Source organism: Periplaneta americana, chromosome 14 (genome assembly GCF_040183065.1).
Source record: "Periplaneta americana isolate PAMFEO1 chromosome 14, P.americana_PAMFEO1_priV1, whole genome shotgun sequence".
In the NCBI taxonomy this organism is placed as follows: Eukaryota; Metazoa; Arthropoda; class Insecta; order Blattodea; family Blattidae; genus Periplaneta; species Periplaneta americana.
The window spans coordinates 149,557,872-149,579,260 of record NC_091130.1 but is presented as its reverse complement, the minus strand read 5'-3'; the positions used below and the strand labels follow the sequence as shown (position 1 = coordinate 149,579,260).

Below are 21,389 nucleotides of genomic sequence, written 5' to 3'. Positions count from 1 at the left end.
AAAAAAATATATGGGTTTAATATTGTGATGTGCCATATACGAAATGCACTATAAGATTCACAAAGCTGTGTTTGTTCACTTGCTGATACAGTAAGGGAAATTTTTATCATATTTCAGATTTTGTGATGTAGAAGGAATATTTTCAGGGTACAATTTTTTTTTCAGAAGATAGAAGAGTACGGTATAGGCTATCTTTTGATAAACTGAAAATATGCATTATTGACTGTAACATGACTAGATACATATAATTATGTATTTTTTATTGTTATTCTTATATGTATGGGCAGATAATTTCATATTGAAAATTACGAAGATTCTAATTATTTATCAGTCTTTAATACGATATTATTTGTCTATTTTGCTTCCTATCCTAAGGTACAAAGACAAGTTTGGTTACTACCTGATTGTACATGTCTGTTTTGTTGGTATATTGTCAGTGAGAGCTGCGTTACTACTGTTTATTCGTTTAGTATATAGTCCAAGCTCACATAACTTAACAGTTTTAGTACGAACTTCTTACCTCGGTTTATCAGACTTCCCACCCATGTGATGCATGCATTTGATGGGATTGCCCACATACTGGTTGGCGGCAAGGATCAGCGTGAAGATCAGGATCAGACAGAACGTGATCTGGTAGTGCAGCTTGAATATCGTAGAGTCTGTGTTCACTTTCTGTGTCTTGAACACGGTGGCTACTCCCTTCACTAGATCCCACATGATTGTACTGAGGTAGCGATCAAACTTTCGTAGGTTCTAACTAGGTTACTGAAATTTAAATGACCCCTCTTACGTGTAGTCCGATTTTATTCAATTTTGTAGTCGCCTCTTTTCTCTGCAGACTAACGTAGATGGATTATACGAAATTATTTCACAAAATAAATAAAAATAAGTGATACAATTATGAATAGACTTGTGTTTATAACTTGAATGTTATTTTACAACAGAATAATCAACAAATAGTAAATAATAATAACTCTATTGTCCACTAAGTTAAGAATTCTCTTCTTTGCCGGAGAATGATACTGCACGCAAATGACCATGACAGGTCAGAAACAAATTATAATATATTGTATTGATTAATTTTATCTTGCCTTGTAATTGCGACATTTTCTTCTAATCACTGTATTAATCTTTTAATTTAATAACATATCTTCTCGTACAGATAAGTTTAAGGAAAAAGATTTGTTACAGAGATACATATTATAAGTCCCAACGAAATTGAATATGATCGGTCGAAAATTATAATATGTTATACGGATTGATTTTATCTTGTCTTGTAATTACTTGCAATATTTTCCTCTAATCGTTGTTTTAACCTTCGAACTTAACGACATTTTTCCTCGTACAGTCTTGGAAAAACGTTTTGTCGCACAAATACTTTACAAGACCCAGAAAGGAGGCACTGCATATGATCTGAGGACGAGGGATCTTGTTCACAAGAGAAGGACGAGTTGAGATAATAAAATTAGTTTTGTTTCGTTGCATTTTTGATCATGCGCACTTTCTCCTTTCAGGGTTTATAAAATATCTGTGCGACAAAACTTTTTTCTAAGACTGTATTTCTCGCGTGTTGTGTGGTATCAGAAAGTATCATATCCAGCACAATACCTTTGCATTTATAGCCAGCGTTAGTTACTAGCTTTTAACGAACCCGGAGGTTCATTGCCGCCTCACATAACCCCCCCCCCAACATTGGTCCCTATCCTGAGCAAGATTAATCCAGTCTCTATCATCATATCCGACTTCCCTCAAATCCATTTTAATATTATCTTCCCATCTACGTCTCGGTCTCCCCAAAGGTCTTTTTCTCTCCGGCCTCCCAACTAACACTCTATATGCATTTCTGTATTCGCCCATACGTGTTACATGTCCTGTCCATCTCAAACGTCTGGATTTAATGTTCCTAATTATGTCAGGTGAAGAATACAATGCGTGCAGTTCTGTGTTGTGTAACTTCCTCCATTCTCCTGTAACTTCATCCCTCTTAGCCCCAAATATTTTCCTAAGCATCTTATTCTCAAACACCCTTAACCTATGTTACTCTCTCAAAGTGAGAGTCCAAGTTTCACAACCATAAAGAACAACCGGTAATATAACTGTTTTATAAATTCTAACTTTCAGATTTTTGACAGCAGACTGGATGATAAAAGCTTCTCAGCCGAATAATAACAGGCATTTCCCATATTTATTCTGTGTTTAATTTCCTCCCGAGTATAATTTATATTTGTTACTGTTGCTCCAAGATATTTTAACTTCTCCACCTCTTGGACAGATAAATTTCCAATTTTTATATTTCCATTTCGTATAATATTCTCGTCACGAGACATAATCATATACTTTGTCTTTTCGGGATTTACTTCCAAACCTATCTCTTTACTTGCTTCCAGTAAAATTCCCGTGTTTTCCCTAATCGTTTGTGGATTTTCTCCTAACATATCCACGTCATCCGCATAGATAAACAGCTGATGTAACCCGTTCAATTCCAATATAGCCAGCGTTATAGTCATAAATTATAATAAATTGGTAATGCTTAGGTAGGCCATATCCAGATTCCCTCACTGAAATTTTCTGTGTTCCGTCACATCGGGCAAGGAATTCCGTGAAGTCATTGTCTAACTGGTACACGGTTAACTGAGACACGGGTTTAAATCTCAACTACGGTGCCTAATGAAAATAACACGTGGCACGTGTTAGTGATAGCCTATAGAATTTGATATAATTTGTATTAGGTTTGTTTAATATTATTATTTCATTTTAAAATGTACAATTTATTTTGTTTGAAGTGATGGGGAGAATTAATTAACTCTTTTTTATATTCATAAGTTTATATATGGGAAACTGGTTCATTTTGTTAGTCATACGATTAAATTATTTTAAAGATATCAGTGAAATTATGAAGACTATTAATTGGCACTCAAATCGCACTACTAGTTCTAGAATCAGCAGTAGTTGTTATTCCTGATTGATTATTAAAGCTTTTAATCCGCAAACACAATGGAGGAGCCTCTCGGTTTACTCTCCTAGCTTCACATCATAATCGTAATACACGTTCACAGCACAATCTGTTGCTATCAATACCACGTCATCAGACATCTCTGTACTCAAGTTCTTTCTCAATAGCCATGGCCCGCTCATGAAATTCGCTGCCGCTGGAAATCAGGGATAGTCTTAGTCCTCAGTTGTTTAAAATTAGGTTGTTTAGAAATATTTTAAATGCACAGAACTAGGTTTTAGGTATAATTTTTATTTATTATTATTATTATTATTTTTATTATTTTACTAGTCATTACTTTATTTTTCCATTAACACTAATATCTAGGTAATTGTCATTGTCTCAATGTAACACGTGCTGGGCTGATCATACTAATTCTACTATTCCTTTAGTTGTGAGATTATATTCATATGTATTAATTCTTTTTTTTTAGTTAATACTTGTATACTAGATTGTATTTTCCTGTTTGTGATTATGTATTCAGTCTCTTCTTTATTATATATTTTTTTTATTATTGTTATTTTAAAGTTAATACTGATTGTGTATATGTATTCAATCTCTCTTTTTTACTTAATTATGTTTATTATTATTTTTAAGTTAATATTTACATACCAGTATGTATTTTTCTGTAAGTGATTTGATCCTGGTTGAGTGGAAGAGATGGCCTGATGGCCTTAACTCTGCCAGGGAAAATAAAACTATTATTATTATTATTATTATTATTATTATTATTATTATTATTATTATTATTATTGTTGTTGTTGTATAATGTGTAAAAAAATACGTTATCTGTAAGATATTTTAATGTACAGCGACAGGGATACACTCAATCTCCTATAAAATTGTGTACTGGGATGAGAGGAGGCAGAAGCCTTTTCTGAGCATAATATGAGCATATTGCAAGTACTTTACTTTCTCCCTTGCGCTCAGTGGCGTGCAGGCAGATAGTCATGCCTTATACAAAAAGCAATTTGGATCCTTCGGGATTTGAACTGGATCCGCAACATGGAAAGCGAATCTCCCATTGTTTCGAACTCCAAAAAATTTTTCGACCAGTTCCTACTAAAAAATACAGCCATATTTGTCACCAAAACTGCTTGAGTCTTAAATAAAATTATATAATTATCTTCTCCGTCCAGTGTCTTTATTTATAATTGGTGTGGAAAATTCATAAACAAAACACTTCCCACATCCCCTTAAGACTTGCCTTAATATGCTAGGATGGCAATGATCGTACCAGTTTTCAAACTAGTGCATTGTGATCTTTTAACGAAGTTCAGCTAAATAATTTCAGAGTAAATTCTGATAATTCTCTGAAGAGGTTGTTTCCACTAGCATCTCTGTGTTCGTCGCCCTGGTTGGCGTAGTTGGTATAGCGCTAGCCTTCTACACCCGAGGTTGCGGGTTCGATGCCGGGTCAGGCTCATGTCAGTAGATTTACTGCCATGTAAAAGAACTTCTGCAGGACAAAATTCCGGCACATCGGCGACGCTGATATAACCTCGGCAGTTGCGAGCGTGGTTAAATAATACATAACATTTAAAAATTTCTCTGTATTCCTTCACTTAGCTCTATAATTCTGCTGAGTTATCTTCTTTCATTGAATTGAAGTCATTTTATCCTTTTCAATGTAACTTCATCTTTAAATTCCACTTCAGTTGCCGATGGAATTATGGGTTCCTTTTAAACTCTTAAAATACCAGGTCGATGGTATATAAATGTGATTAAATGCGACAGGCTCATGTCAGTAGATTTACTGCCATGTAAAAGAACTTCTGCAGGACAAAATTCCGGCACATCGGCGACGCTGATATAACCTCGGCAGTTGCGAGCGTGGTTAAATAATACATAACATTTAAAAATTTCTCTGTATTCCTTCACTTAGCTCTATAATTCTGCTGAGTTATCTTCTTTCATTGAATTGAAGTCATTTTATCCTTTTCAATGTAACTTCATCTTTAAATTCCACTTCAGTTGCCGATGGAATTATGGGTTCCTTTTAAACTCTTAAAATACCAGGTCGATGGTATATAAATGTGATTAAATGCGACAGGCTCATGTCAGTAGATTTACTGCCATGTAAAAGAACTTCTGCGGGACAAAATTCCGGCACATCGGCAACGCTGATATAACCTCGGCAGTTGCGAGCGTGGTTAAATAACACATAAAATTTAAAAATTTCTCTGTATTCCTTCACTTAGCTCTAGAATTCTGCTGAGTTATTTTCTTTCATTGAATTGAAGTCATTTTGTCCTTTTCAATGTAACTTCATCTTTAAATTCCACTTCAGTTTCCGATGGAATTATGGGTTCTTTTTAAACTCTTAAAATACCAGGTCGATTGTATATAAGTGTGATTAAATGCGACAGGCTCATGTCAGTAGATTTACTGCCATGTAAAAGAACTCCTGCGGGACAAAATTCCGGCACAACTGCGACGCTGATATAACCTCGGCAGTTGCGAGCGTGGTTAAATAAAACATAACATTTAAAAATGTCTCTGTATTCTTTCACTTAGCTCTAGAATTCTGCTGAGTTATTTTCTTTCAATGAATTGAAGTCATTTTGTCCTTTTCAATGTAACTTCATCTTTAAATTCCACTTCAGTTTCCGATGGAATTATGGGTTCTTTTTAAACTCTTAAAATACCAGGTCGATTGTATATAAATGTGATTAAATGCGACAGGCTCATGTCAGTAGATTTACTGCCATGTAAAAGAACTCCTGCGGGACAAAATTCCGGCACAACTGCGACGCTGATATAACCTCGGCAGTTGCGAGCGTGGTTAAATAAAACATAACATTTAAAAATGTCTCTGTATTCTTTCACTTAGCTCTAGAATTCTGCTGAGTTATTTTCTTTCAATGAATTGAAGTCATTTTGTCCTTTTCAATGTAACTTCATCTTTAAATTCCACTTCAGTTGCCAATGGAATTATGAGTTCCTTTTAAACTCTTAAAATATTTTTTTCAGACAGAAGAGCTGATACTTTGTTAGAATTTAAGACCACTTCGGAATAAGGGTGTAACCAAGAAATCTATAAGACACGTTTCAGGGGAAAGGAAAATAATTTCAAGGGCATATTTCGTTGGGCCTATATCTACTAGCAGAACCATTTGACCAATCAAGACCACAAGTTTATTCAGATATTGGACACAATCATTTATTGCTATAAACAAGTACTTCAAATGTACGTTTTCCACCGAAGTCACATATTTTATTAATTTGAAGTTACATCTTTTTTTTTTCTGGGGAGTACTTCAATTCTTCATTGTGTGACAAATGCTGCAATTCACTCACTGGATTTAGTAAAAAATAGTGTAACATTTGACAATATAGTCATAGAAAATTCTACTCTATATTAAACATTGAATTACATTAACAATATACAGGGGGAACCGTAAGTAATATAATTCATTTCAAGGGGTTATCCTTTGAGATATTTCAAACAATAAATTTTATACAATTTTGCTCGTTTTTCCTTCCTTTTCGAGATAAAAATTGTTTTATATGAAACATTTGACAGTGTATTTTGGGAAAGTCATTGATTTAATTCCCAATATGCTCATCAATTTAAGAGAGCAGTGTATCATGATAATAAATTATTGAAAGAATTTTAGTTTTGTCCTTTAAATGTGCACACATATGATATAAAAAAATGTGACGTTGTAAAATTTCTTTGCAGAACGAAAAGTTCGTGGGAGCACGAGGTACCATACCCTCCTTCTTTGCCAACAAACATAAAAACCTGGCGCTAACACACAGCATTGTGAAGGCAATAGCCATTAGTGCCCTCAAAGGATCGGTTCAGATATTGAGAAATCATTTGTATGGGAGTGATAATGGAAATTTCAAGTTATCTTGATCGATGGCTGTTGATTGGTTTAGATATCAATCCCAATAAATCCGTACTGTTATTTTTCTCACGGTATATCTGATGATATTTTTCCCCCTCTTTCTTAACTGTAAATGAGCACAAACGCTACTTTGGCGTAAATTTTTCTGACATTTTGTATATTCGATTCCCTAACCGTTTCAAATGTATATCATTTTACATTTTAGGTGTGTTTCCAAATTATATGTAATACACTTTGTCAAATCTGGCAACCTTTTCATAAGGGAAGCTAAATTTATTATTTATTATATTGTATCTATGCTTATTTCTCTATACTGCTCCAATGTAACTGATAACCTGAACTTGAATTAGGAAGATTGCTCAGCATTTCTAAAGCTCCCCTCCCATAGTTCTAGGTATGATCATAAAAGTTCAGGATATTCTTTAGAACTCCTTTTTTGTCTCATCAATATCATTAGTTTCTGTTTATCTGTTTGCAGGATGAATTTATGTTTTCTCATAGAAATGAGTGTCGTAATCTGTGAATGCAATGTGCATATGTTTGTCTTTGATGTACCTTTAAAACCAAAGTGTGTAAAACAGTAGATATTACCATTGATGACTAGTAGGTGTCCTCTCTAGAAGAATTAGCAACCAATTATTAATCTCTGTTCCTAGCTCAAACCAGTAAATACGGACATTTCATCATTTTTAGTTATATATGATACGAACACAAGAACATGAGTCTTCAAGTACAAATTGTCTGTATAAAATACGAACGTATTGTAACCCTACCATATGTGTAATAATAACAAAGAGTTGCCATGTTTTGGCTCTCTACATGACGAAGAGTAATTTTGAATGGCTCTTTCATCCTCTCTGCAAAAATGAAATCATCTTTTCGTCAAACACTCACAGTTGTTATGTAATTCCTTATGTTCGTTATAATATTTAAATTTCTCGCGTGATCGTATACTGCAATAGATATAATCTATCGTAAAGTGATTCAACACGATCGGTTGTGAAACAATCGATACTTCTCGAGATGTCTAGAAGTACAAAAGCGTTACTTTCATATGGTAACAAGTTTGAAGTGAAATTTATATGTCTAAACGTTATCAGGTTATTTCAAATCGGTCTAATGATGGCAACTTCCTCAGTTTGTGAAAGCATTGCATGAAGATGATGATTCTTTTAAATGCATAAGTTCCAAATTTTTCTTTCTTTCTCTCTGAGGCTAAATTTAAAGAAGGAATATTTGTGGAACCCAACATACGAAGTTTGATGAAGAATGAATACTTCGGAAATTTAATGACCTAGGAAGAACGACTAGCTTGGACAGGATTTAAAAATGTGGTTGACAATTTCTTGGGATATAGGAAACATCCAGATTTCAAAAAAATTGTAGAACATACGTTGGTAGCTATGAAAAATTTAGGATGCGATATGAGCATTAAAATCCATTTCCTTCATAGCCATCTTGACTTCTTCCCTGGTTGTCTTGGAGATTACAGCGAAGAACACGGAGAAAGGGTTCATCGAGACATGAAAGAGATAGAAAAGCGTTTTCAAGGCAAGTAGGATGAAGTGATGATGGTTGACTACTGTTGGTATATGAAATGAGACAATGTGGAGCCGCAACATAGAAGACAATCTCGAAGACAGAACTTCCAAATGAAGAGGAAGCGGTATTGAAAACTGAAGTGTCTGCATGAGACTTGAAATGAGTTGAACAAGATAGTGCTGTTTGATTTTCTTTACTGTATAGACATTTTCAAAGATTACTTAATTTATGTATTTAAATATTGTTAATATTGCATGACTGGAGCTATAAATAGGCTATTACAGTTCTTCAAATCATTATAAAAATTGTTTCATACGTGGTAGGTAAAATCTGACTTCACATCCTTAAACAGAAGCCAACAATTAATCAAAATCAACCTTCGATATTGAAAACCTTGAAACAAAATTTAATTTCGCAACCCTGTGTAATCAATTTATTATGATGACACACACATTTCTTCCCCTTTATATTTTTCCACTGTTGGGTGTATTCGAAAGGACGTTTTTTTAAACAATCATCATTTGAGTTACACCATATTAAGAAAACGTTTAGCCAGACGTATTTCATGTTAAGCGCATAAATGTTTAATGTAAGAAGAAATAAAAAATCTGATCGCTGTGTCCACTTTCCAGTGGCATCAGAATATGATACTGTTCGCAGACACAAGAGGCTCTTACCTGGAAGACGAGACAGAAGGAGACCCACTGGTAAAAGCGATACACTTTTACATCCTCCTTGTTGCCTCTGGTGCTGTCGACGCCCGGGAAAGCCACCTCGATGCCGACCTCTTTGTAGAAAGCGCTGGTCACAGTATATGTCGAGTGAATCCAGCAGTACGTGTCGAGCACCTCATCAGACTCCTCATTCATGTGATGCATGCACTTGATGGGTTTGCCCACGTACTGGTTGGCGGCAAGTATCAGCGTGAAGATCAACATCAGGCAGAACGTGACCTGGTAGTGCAGCTTGAATATCGTAGAGTCTGTGTTCACTTTCCGTGTCTTGAACACGGTGGCTACTCCCTTCACTAGATCCCACATGATTGCACTGAGGTAGCGATCCTAACTAGATTATTGAAATTTAAATTATTTTTCTTACGTCTAGTCAGATGTTATTCGTCTCTTTCCCTGCAGACTATCGTAGACGGATTATACGAAATTATTCCACAAAATAAATAGAAATAAATGATAAAATTATGAGTGGGTATGAATATAATTTCACATCAGAATAATCAACAACAAATAAAATAATAGTAATTCTAGTGTGCACTGAGTTAAGACTTCTCTTGTTGGCCAGAGAGTGATACTACACGAAAATGACTGTGATCGATCAGAGTCAATTATTATAATATAGTATATTGAGTGATTTTATCTTTTCTTGTAATTTCTTGCGATATTTTTTTGCTCTAATCATTGTCTTAATCTTCGAACTTAACAACATATTTCCTTGTACAACTCGAATGTTGGATGTTATCGGAGAGTATCAAATCGAGCATTTATAGCCAGCGTTATAATAGTAAATTATGAGATATTGATGGTGCTTAGGCAGGTCATATCTGTATTCCCCCACCGAAATTCTCTGTGTTCCGTCAAATCGGTCAAGGAACTCCATGAGGACAATGTCTAACTGGTACACGGTTAACTGAGACACGGATTAAAGCCTCAATTGAACCAAAATGATTGTGTAAGGCAGTCATATCAGCATCAGCCCGCGATGTGTACTTCGCCCGCCGTGAAAACAGTCGTGCTCGCGGGCGTCTGTATTTTTCCCCTCTTTCGCTGCAAGAGGGATGACAGGGGTGAATAAATCGACCCTCACAAATATTAACATTGCAACTCACTTTCTTCCATTTTTCAGGAGAAGCAAATGAAGTTTTAAAATGATCGTGTAAATCAGTGTATACAGATAGCAACAATAAGATTTTACATAAGATTGAGAATGTTTAGAGCTACAATGATAGTACTGGAAGAAAAAGAAACAATTTAAGACTATATTAAATAACATAACTCAAAACCATAAAAAATTGTGTTGCAATGTTAGTATTTGGGAGGGTCGAAATACAGTGGTAATACGAAATATACGATTGCATCCTTTACGGTACCTATTGAAAATGACACGATGGCACGTGTTAGTGAGAGCCTATAGAATTTTATATAGGCTATGTTTAGAGCTACAATGATAGTACTGGAAGAAAAAGAAACAATTTAAGACTATATTAAATAGCATAACTCAAAACCATAAAAAATTGAGTTGCAATGTTAGTATTTGGGAGGGTCGAAATACAGTGGTAATACGAAATATACGATTGCATCCTTTAAGGTACCTATTGAAAATGACACGATGGCACGTGTTAGTGAGAGCCTATAGAATTTTATATAGGCTATGTTTTGTTTGTATTAGGTTTGTTTAATATTTTCTCATTTTAAAATGTATAATTTTTATTTTATTGTAACTTATTTATGGGAGGCTGGTTCATTTTGTTCATTATACGATTAAATTACGTTGGAGATACATACATACATACATACATACATACATACATACATACATACATACATACATACATACATACATACATACATACATACATACATAAGTGTTCTGCCCATGGACAGGTCTTTCACTGCAAACCCAGCATTCTCCAATCTTTCCTATTTTCTGCCTTCCTCTTAGTCTCCGCCTATGATCAACATAATATCTTAAGTTCGTCTGTCATCTGATATATTTTTCTGCCCCGAACTCTTTTCCCGTTTACCATTCCTACAAGTTTGCTACAGAAGCACTCGAATGGAATCCTCAGTGGAGTGAGATAAGAGGAAGACCCAGGGTAACGCGGTAGTCTGTTCAAGAAGAAGCCGAAAATCTAGGGAGACGCAGGATATTGTATGTATGTATGTATGTATGTATGTATGTATGTATGTATGTATGTATGTATGTATGTATGTATGTATGTATGTATGTATGTATGTATGTATGTATGTATGTATGTATGTATTTCTTCCAGTGCATCCTTCAGTAGGCAGTTTCTTCTTAGCCAGTGACCCATCAAATTCCTTTTTCTCTTTCTGATCAGTTTCAGGCATATTTACGGTTTCTATTGGGAAGAATAAATGTGGCAGCTTCCCGTTGCTTTCCGCACACCACTCTCTCTTTCGCATCTTAAAATATCCTAACGGGTCCCAGCATCTAGGCGAGGAGAGTGGATTTGACTAATTGGACCCTCCAGAACTTCACCGAAATTCACCGCAAGGGTTAAATATCAGTTCTATCAGAATCCGGGAAATCCCCAATTAGTCTTTGCCCCCCCTCCCACGTTAGGGATATCAGTGTAATTATAAAGACTATTAATTGGCACTCAAATAGCAGTACTAGTTCTATCTAGTTCAGCAGTATCTGTTAATCAATCTTAGCATGAATAGGCCTATTGGCTATTAAAACTTTCAAGTTGCAATCACAATGGAGAGGCACGTGTGAGAACAACGTTATCTGTAAGAAATTTAATGTACAGGTACGGAAATAAAATTTGGAGCTTCCTTATTTTATGTTCTGCTTACAACACACTGTGCATTTGCATTAAACAAGAGTTCCTATATATACACCGTGTTTAAAAAAGATTTTCGGTGTTACAGAACAATATTGCATATAAACTATTGAAATTACATTAATGAAACCATTCCAGAATGGACGAGGAACTCAAACAGTTTTACTGTTCAAACACCTACAAATGTTCAATATATGTACCACTTGTGATACAGCACACATCCGTACTATAGTCTAGTTCTTGCCACACATCAACATGGACCAGTCGATTATATTAACCGCTCCGATGATACGCTCCCTTGAGGATGTAACCCCACAAGAAGAAATCACACAGTGTGAGGTCTGGTGATCTTGGGGGCCACAGCATCCGGTGCTAGTCACCTTCAGATGCACGTCCTATCCATCGTCTTGGCAACACGTTGTCAAGTAGAGACGAACTTGATTGTGGAAATAGGTGGGACAGCCGTCTTGTTGAAAAATGTAATTATGGTTTTCTGGCAACTAAGACATAAGTCATTGTTGTAGAATGTCCAGATACACAATCCGAGTTACTGTTCTTTCAATTAAAAAGTACGGCCTGTACACTCTTTCTGCTGAGATGGCACAGAACACATTACATTTTGGTGAATCACGCTGGTGTTCCACAGTGATATGTAGGGGTTCACTTCCACATATTCTGACATTGTGGCGGTTTGCTTTACCGCTGACATGGAAAGTAGCTTCATCACTGAAAATTAGCTTCTGCGGAAATTCACCTGCCACCATAACTTCTTGGAAATGTAAACTAAATTGAAGCCGACACATGTGATCGTTATCGGATAATTGTTGGTGCAGTGGAAGACTGTATGGTTTGAACAGGAACCGTCCACACTTGTCGTTGGCATATCCAGTTCTCTAACTCCAGTTCTTGTTGACTTCTGTGGGCTTCGTACAAAAGATGCCTGTCTTTCACTGAAGTTTTCTTTTTTTCATTCGGTTATTTTAGGACGCTGTGTCAACATCTAGGTTATTTAGCGTCTGGGTGAAATGAAGGTGATAATGCCGGTGAAATGAGTCCGGGGTCCAGCACCGAAAGTTACCCAGCATTTGTTCGTATTGGATTGAGGGAAAACCTCGGAAAAAACCTCAACCAGGTAACTTCCGCCACCGGGATTGGAACCCGGGCCACCTGGTTCCGCGACCAGAAGCGCTGACCGTTACTCCACAGGTGTGGACTTCACTGAAGTTGATGGGCGTCCAGTTGATTTTTCTTTGCACAAACAACCAATTTCTTTAAACCGTTTGCGAATTGAATTTTCACTAGGTAGGTCTTTTTTTCTGCGAAATGCACGTTCGACAATAATTTACTGACCTAGTAGTGTGAAATTCCAAAACACAGAACGGTTTCTCAACGCGTGTAGCAGTCATTGCTAAACAATAACAGTGCCGATTCACACCAGTGGAGTAGCGGTTAGCGTGTCTGGCCGCGAAACCAAGTGGCTCGGGTTCGAATCCCGGTCGCGGCAAGTTACCTGATTGAGGTTTTCCGGAATTTTCCCTCAACCCGATATGAGCAAATGCTAGGTAACTATTGGTGCTTAGATCCCGGATTCATTTCAACGGCATTATCACCTTCATCTCATTCAGACGCTAAATAACCTGAGATGTTGATACAGTGTAGTAAAATAACCTAACAGTGCCAACCGAAAAAAAAAAAAAACGAAACGAAAACAATACTCTGCCTAGCGGGAGGACTGTGGACTCGCGGCTTAACAAAACTACACACAAACTGCTTGAGTTTCATTAATGTGACTCCAATAGTTTATTTGCAATAATGTTCTGTAACCCCTCAAGTCTCTTTGAAGCACGGTGATTATGCTACTTGTAGACAGTCGTGTGAATTTGTTGCCTACATACAGGTGAACTCTCATCAAGACTCGCTCCAAATTTTAATTCCGTATCTGTAGAGCGACATTACGATGTATATAATTCCCATGAATACAAGAACGTCGCGGAAGATAATAGGATGTAAATGATTGATGATTATAAAAAATATTTCAACCTATAATTAGTCCAAAATTTTACTACATATTGAAAATCTAACTAGACGTCATTACGCTGTGTTGTTAAGAATTTTAAAAGTCTTACTGTGGTTATTATTTATATGTTTAAATTCAATCTCGCTCGTAAGTTTGCAGAGGAAGTAATGTCAATATTTGGGAGCATTTATAGGTGTAAACATTTTTTTTCAATGAATTTCAACAGAACAAGGCGAAGGCCACGTTTAACAGATTCTCACATAATATGGTCCATTTTGAAAATAGTTTCCAGCAAGATTGACATTGGAAGAAATATCTCTAGAAAATGTCAAACAAACTTAATGGGTAGTTACATTTACAATACAGTAAAGGTAAAAGGTAAAGGTATCCCCGTAACATGCCATGAAGGCATTTGGGGGGCATGGAGGTAGAGCCCCATGCTTTCCATGACCTCGGCACTAGAATGAGGTGGTGTGGTCGGCACCACGCTCTGGCCGCCTTTTACCCCCGGGAAAGACCCGGTACTCAGTTTTGTAGGAGGCTGAGTGAACCTCGGGGCCGTTCTGAAAGTTTGGCAACGAGAAAAAAATCCTGTCACCACCTGGGATCAAACCCCGGACCTTCCAGTCCGTAAGCCAGCTGCTCTACCAACTGAGCTACCCGGCCGCCTATAATATTTGAAATTGTTTATGTTATGTGAAATAATTTTTATTAAGAATTATTACGAAGTATACCTTCAAATAAAGATTATTTAACATGATTATAGAGACACTAATTTCCTAGGCTATGTATAGCCTAGTATTAACTTTACATTCTTGTACTAACATTTCCAATACAGCGTACATCCATGACTGAGGGTTTTTTTTACGCTCATTCAAACCACAGCGTTCGCAAAGTGCACTCTGATAGACAACAGTCTGTAACCTTGCCATTGTCCCTGATATGCCTGGTGCAAGGGAAATTTTTATCTGATTTTTTTCTACCCTAAGTCTCTGTGATCTGTTTTCTGGCACTCCGATGGACGTACCAGGGACGGACCCCTGAATTTAGGCTCACAATGGCCCATTGTGCGCATTGGCTTCAATTAATCCGATACTCACAGATGGGCCATCCTGTCTGTAACCTGACAAAGGCAGGTACCATCCCCAGACGAGTACCTGATAAGCCCTAGGACCCGGGGCCCCAAGTCCCTATAATTTCATGGAAATATCCATACTGAATGAATGCATATACTTCGAAGACAATACCTCAGCCTACTTTTATTATTGCGGAAGACAAATTAAATTAGGGAAAGGTGGAGAGCGTCGCTGGAATGAAGAAGGGAAATGGGAGTACCCAGAGAAAAATCTTATGTAACATTCGCTTTTTTCCCCACAAATTCCATATCGACGTGGTGGGCTGTCGAACCTGTACTGCCTTGGTGGAAGATCAGCCGTCTACAGCTTTTTGGTCGTTATTTAACGACGTTGTGTGAACTACTAAGCGATAGTATTCATGTTAGCGAGGTGATATTTGGCGAGATGAGACCGAGAATTTACCATAAATTACATAGCATTTGCCTTACAGTTGGAGAAGTTGTACAAGTACCTCGACGGTTATCACTAATCATTATGAATCGACGTAATTATTTCCACATTTCTCAGATATCTTCTAGTGACATTTGTAGCCAAGAGTTCAGAACTCAGGAGTCCTATTGGTAGGCCTGCACATATAACTTTTCTTTATTTGTCTTCTTTCATGAAAAAGGAGTGTTATTATTATTGTTATTATTGTTATTATTATTATTATTATTATTATTATTATTATTATTATTATTATTATTATTACTAGCCGTACCCGTGCGCTCCGCTGCACCCGTTAGAAATAAATATAAAGTAATTACATAATTAAAATAGGACATTTGATCCAGGGAATATTCGTGTTTGATATAAGGATAGATCGTTTATTATGTTACTTAATTTAAATTGTATTTGCATAACTAAAATGCGATCATTTTGATCCAGAGACCACTCATTTGGTCATAAAAATTATTTTAGGAAATACAGGAAACGAATGTACAGAATAGCCTATCAAGTTTTCCGTGCACAAGAAGCTATTTTAATCTTACTTGTCCTCGATTCACTCAGAAGTTACTGTAATAACATTATAGCATTATGTCCATCTAGAGAAACTACACTTTCCAATGGTGAATTAATAATTGATTATACAAATCGGTTAATTTAGCTTCCGATATTACTTCATACAAACACAGAAACATTCTCTGTAGGCTATCTTTCAGAGCTTTTGATTGTTGCTGTCCAAGGCCCCTTATAGACGAAGTCATTTGTTTTTTAATTCATTACACGGCCTTAGATGGCAGTTATTTTAATATTAAAACTCATTTATCTCATTAAATATGAGTTCTATCAAAACGTTTCAAAGAGTGAAACTCATCGGAAATCATTTTTAAAGAAACTTTTGTTATGTAACATTTTTCACAAAAATCAATAATAAGCGAGATATTTCGATTTATTTAATTCAGGCCCCCTTATAACCCTCCTTTTAAATAACGTATTTTGAATGCCATATAGCCTGTAATCTAAGTTACAACGAACTTAATTTATATTCCAATTTTCATCGAAATCCGTTCAGCCATTATCGCGTGAAAAGGTAACAAACATACAGACAGACATACAAACAAAAATTTCAAAAAAGCGATTTTCGGTTTCAGGGTGATTAATTATATATGTTACGACCAATTATTTTTGGAAAATCGAAAATTACCAGAAAAATTTCGGCTACAGATTTATTATTAGTATAGATTACTTACTTACTTACAAATGACTTTTGAGAACCGAATCCGGAGGTTCATTGCCGCCCTCACATAAGCCGGCCATCGTTCCCTATCTTTAGCAAGAATAATCCAGTCCATACCATCATTTTCCAACTTTCTCAAATCCATTTTAATATTATCCTCCCATCTACGTCTCGGCCTTCACAAAGGTTTTTTTTTCCCCCGTCCGGCCTCCCAATTAACACACTATATGCATTTCTGGATTCGCCTATGCGTGCTATATAGCCTGTCCATCTCAAAGTGTTCCCGATTTTACCGATTTTATGTCGTACATAGAAAGATTCTACCAGTAGAGCGAAAGAATACGGGCTGAAGACTTGGATTTAAAGCGCAATGAAAGTGGGATTTCTCAACTCATCATAACTTCCACAAAGACTCTGAGATGCACTTAATCTCCTATAAAAATGTGTCACAAGCTTATCGACTGCCAAGCTCAACATAGCAAATGAGCGTACTGCAAGTAGCCCTACTTGGCTTTCTCCCTTGCGCTTCAATGGCGTCCAGACGGACAGTCATGCCTTCTACAAAAAGCAATTTGGATTCTTTGGGATTTGAACTGGATACATATACAATATGGAAAGTGACCGTCCCAGTGTTGTCAACTGCAAGCAATTTTCTTATCAGTTGCTACTGAAAGTACCTTTGCCACCGATAATTGTAAATAATACAGAGTGATTTATATAGAACTGACACATTTCTTTCATTAATTGTTTCAAAACGAATTGTGCTAGAGACAACGTATTATACCTAAAATGTAGAGGAATTTTGGGAGATTATTTATCTCTATAGCAAATGTTGTCCGGCGTTGTCAAATCCGGAGATCTCGGTGGCCACAGGTTCCTGGAAATTATTCGGTCGTCACATAACCGGATAAATGGAACCATGCTTCATCTGTGAACCATGTGATGGACAATATGGCAGGATTTTGCACAATGAACGTCTGAAACCAACAGCAGAATGTTCTGGAGTTTCGATTTCTTGTCACTAGATGCGCAGATGTTTATGTTTTATTCCTATTGTTGGCAGCTGTTTTCGATATTTTGTGTCAACGTGAAAATGCAGTACACATTAAATCAACGACTCTTCCTTGTGAAGCAATACTGGATTACGAATTCAATTACAGCTACTCAAAGGTCATACCAGAGAGAATTTGATGTTCGCAATCCTCCCAAAAGAAACACAATACTGGGACTGGTAAACAAATTGGAAACAACTGGATCTCTGGTGAGTGAAAAGGGCTAGCATCGTTCATCTAAGCTTCCCACGGTTGTTGTTGACGTAAGAGCACGACTGGAGCAGTCACCCAAAAAATCATTAAGACGTTTGTCGCAGGAGATAGGGTACACCTACTCAATGTGTCAGAGAGCCTAAAGCCATATAGGGTTACGGTTGTTCATCAGCTACAGGAACCAGATAGGGATAAAAGATTGAATTATTGTCGTTGGTTTCAGACGTTCATTGTGCAAAATCCTGCCATATTGTCCATCACATGGTTCACAGATGAAGCATGGTTCCATTTATCCGGTTATGTGACGACCGAATAATTTCCAGGAACCTGTGGCCACCGAGATCTCCACATTTGACAACGCCGGACAACATTTGCTATAGAGGTAAATAATCTCCCAAAATTCCTCTACATTTTAGGTATAATAAGTTGTCGCTAGCACAATTCGTTTTGAAACAATTAATGAAAGAAATGTGTCAGTTCTATATAAATCACTCTGTACTACTATTCCATACAGCTCGACTGGGAAGACCCTTGGCATTTATATGGATTGTCACCTGGAATGGAATGAACAAGTGAATCACACTTCCAAAAAAATATTTTCTATTATTCACTCATTAAAGCGACTGAAGCACTTTCTTCATGATAAATTAAAATTAATCCTTGTACAAACACTCGTGATGCCACACTTCGACTACTGCGATATTATATTAAGTAACCTAAATGCAAATTTGAGCAGCAGGCTACAACGTGTGCATAATGCGTGCGTCCGTTATATTTGTAATATTCGTAAGTATGATCATGTTTCCCCGTCTTTCCAAACTCTGTCTTGGCTAAGGCTAAGCGATCGACGAGCCCTGCATTCTCTTGTCCTCTTATTTCAAATTCTGCGCACCGCTACCCCAATCTATTTGGCTTCTCGTTTTCAAAATTTATCCGCATATCATCAGCTAAGTACAAGATCTCATCATAACAATTTACTCATTACCGTATACCCTATCACAAGACATTTTTATATTCTTCATCTTATACAGTTTCAGTTGTTAGAAATTGGAACTTGCTACTGAGTGATGTAAGAGGTTGTTGGACAATAACTTCATTTAGGTCAAAATTACATAAATTCTTACTTAACAGATTAATTGCTGATTAATATTTATTACATATAATGAAAATAACATCTTTCCATTCTTATTATTATCATTAATTTCTCTAACTAGATTTACAAAACTTCTAATGGCAATTACATTAATATTCTCATTATAGAAATATGTTTTAGATTAATATTATATTTTTTTTTCTCTCCGTATAACATAGTTCTAGTAAGTTTATATTAAATTAATTTTCATCATTTTACTAGCTATCTCAAATCTCAAATTAATTATAATTGATTGAATTAAATTAGCTCATAAATTAAGTTACTACTTTACCTTAGCCTATAGGTTTATCTTATGGCCTTAACTCTGCCAGCGAAAATAAAACATTATTATTATTATTATTATTATTATTATTATTATTATTATTATTATTATTATTATTATTATTATTATTACCTCCAGATTTGTTACCAAAACGGCTTCAGTTTTAAATAAAATTATATAACCATCTTCTGAGTCCAGGTTTTTTTATTTAGAATTGATGTGGAAAATTCATAATAACAAAACTCGCATGTCCTCTTAAGACATGTCTTAATATGCTGGAATGGCACTGGCCATATCAATTTTCAAACTATTGCGATGTGATGTTTTAATGAAGTTGGCTAAGTAATTTTAGAGCAAATTCTGATAATTCTCTAACGAAATTGTTTGCGCTAGCATCTCCATATTCCTCTAATTAACTCTAGAATTCTGCTGAGTTAATTTCTATCATTGAATTGAAGTCAGTTTTATCCATTTCAATGTAACTTCATTTTAAATCCCATTTCAGTTGCCAGTGGAATTATGGGTTTCTCTTCAAACATTTTTTTTAGACAGAAGAGCTGATATTTTTTTTAGAAAATAAAGGCTGGTTCACAATAAACCGGAAACGAGAATAGGAACGGAAACGAAGACGGTAAAATTGTTAAAATGTGTACAATTAAATGTTAGCATTCACAATTAACGAAAAGCTTGCCGGAGCCGGGGATCGGGAACGGAGAGTTTCAACTTTGACGTTCACGTTTCCGATCACAGCCCACTAGATTCATTCTACTGCCATCTAAAAGCTATTTTGTCGTCGTATATTTTGTAGCAAGAAAACCGTGACATAACCTATGCATTATTTTGTTCTGTGCTGTGCCTCATGGAGCAAGTTTTATTTGATGAGATTCTAATATTGAGTGTTGAGGAAAATCCTCACGTTTACGATAAGCGGCCCGCCTCGCATAAAGATGAGGAAATGAAGGAGAATACGTGGTTTTCAATAGCTGCATCTTGGAACACCGATCGTAAGTGAATCATATTTTATTACTGTATTGGTTGTATGACACACTACATATTCACGCTTCAATTCAATAACTACTGTTGTGTTCATTTTTGTTCTGTTACAAATGTTTCTTCTCTAATTATTTTACGTTATGGTAGACTTAAAATAGGTTGTGATAATAAAGATGCATGGGCATATTTATAGTACAGTACCTAATGAAATGTTTCAGTTGAAATTTCGAAGTTGGTTAACCTGTGTTTATGATGGCTGCCTTGTACTCATGAGAGAACGCCATTGGCCAATTATACGCAAATAACACGAGAATGCGTAATATCGACTTTACATATCGTTATTGACATGCATATCGATATGCATAGTCGTCTACGTTCTCGGGTTGTTGTGAATCAAAAAGTTGTCATATTCACGTCCTCTGCTTCTCGTTTTCATTCTGGTTCTCGTTCCCGGTTTATTGTGAACCAGCCTTAAGATCTCCTCGGAGTAACGGTGTAACCAAGAAATCTATAAGACACGTTTCAGGAGAAAGGAAAATAACTTCAGGGGCATATTTCGTTAGGCCTATAGTTATTAACAGAACCATTTGACTAACCAAGGATTCAAGTTTAATCAGCTATTGGATGCAATCATTTATGAATGTTTTAAAATTACTTTTTCTCTTACAAGCAGACATTCTCACGGGGCAGATAAAAAAGTTGTTTTTCTTCCGATTTGTTAACAACGTCAAAACAAGTGCTTATACAAATGTTGGTCACTCTAGCATGAGGGCCGTCCCAGAAGTAAGTTTCCCTAGAATCCAGTACAGAAAGAAAACACAGTTTCATGGAAAAATTCATTGGAACAGATACAGCTATTGTTGAGGTATGTTTCAACATATTCCCCACCGAAATCGAGACATTCGTCATACCATGGGATCAACTTTTATTTCCATGTGCCATAGAAGACAGCCGCCTGGGATCGAAACCAG

General features: G+C 36.1%; 1 protein-coding gene across 3 annotated transcripts in view; it reads right to left on the bottom strand.

Annotated features, from left to right (window-relative positions):
- Window positions 1–21,389, bottom strand: part of LOC138713836 (innexin shaking-B-like) — a 78,855-nt gene that overhangs the window by 51,055 nt on the left and 6,411 nt on the right. Inside the window, exon 1 of one of the 3 annotated variants that reach the window (XM_069846281.1) lies at window positions 9,069–9,714. The exons of 1 other annotated variant lie outside the window; for it this stretch is intronic. In XM_069846281.1, coding sequence (XP_069702382.1) covers window positions 9,069–9,431 — 363 coding nt within the window. In that variant the 5' untranslated portion in view covers window positions 9,432–9,714. Of the gene's footprint in view, window positions 1–520; window positions 1,045–9,068; window positions 9,715–21,389 lie in introns of those variants that run through there. One more of the 3 variants, XM_069846280.1, reaches the window with a different exon arrangement.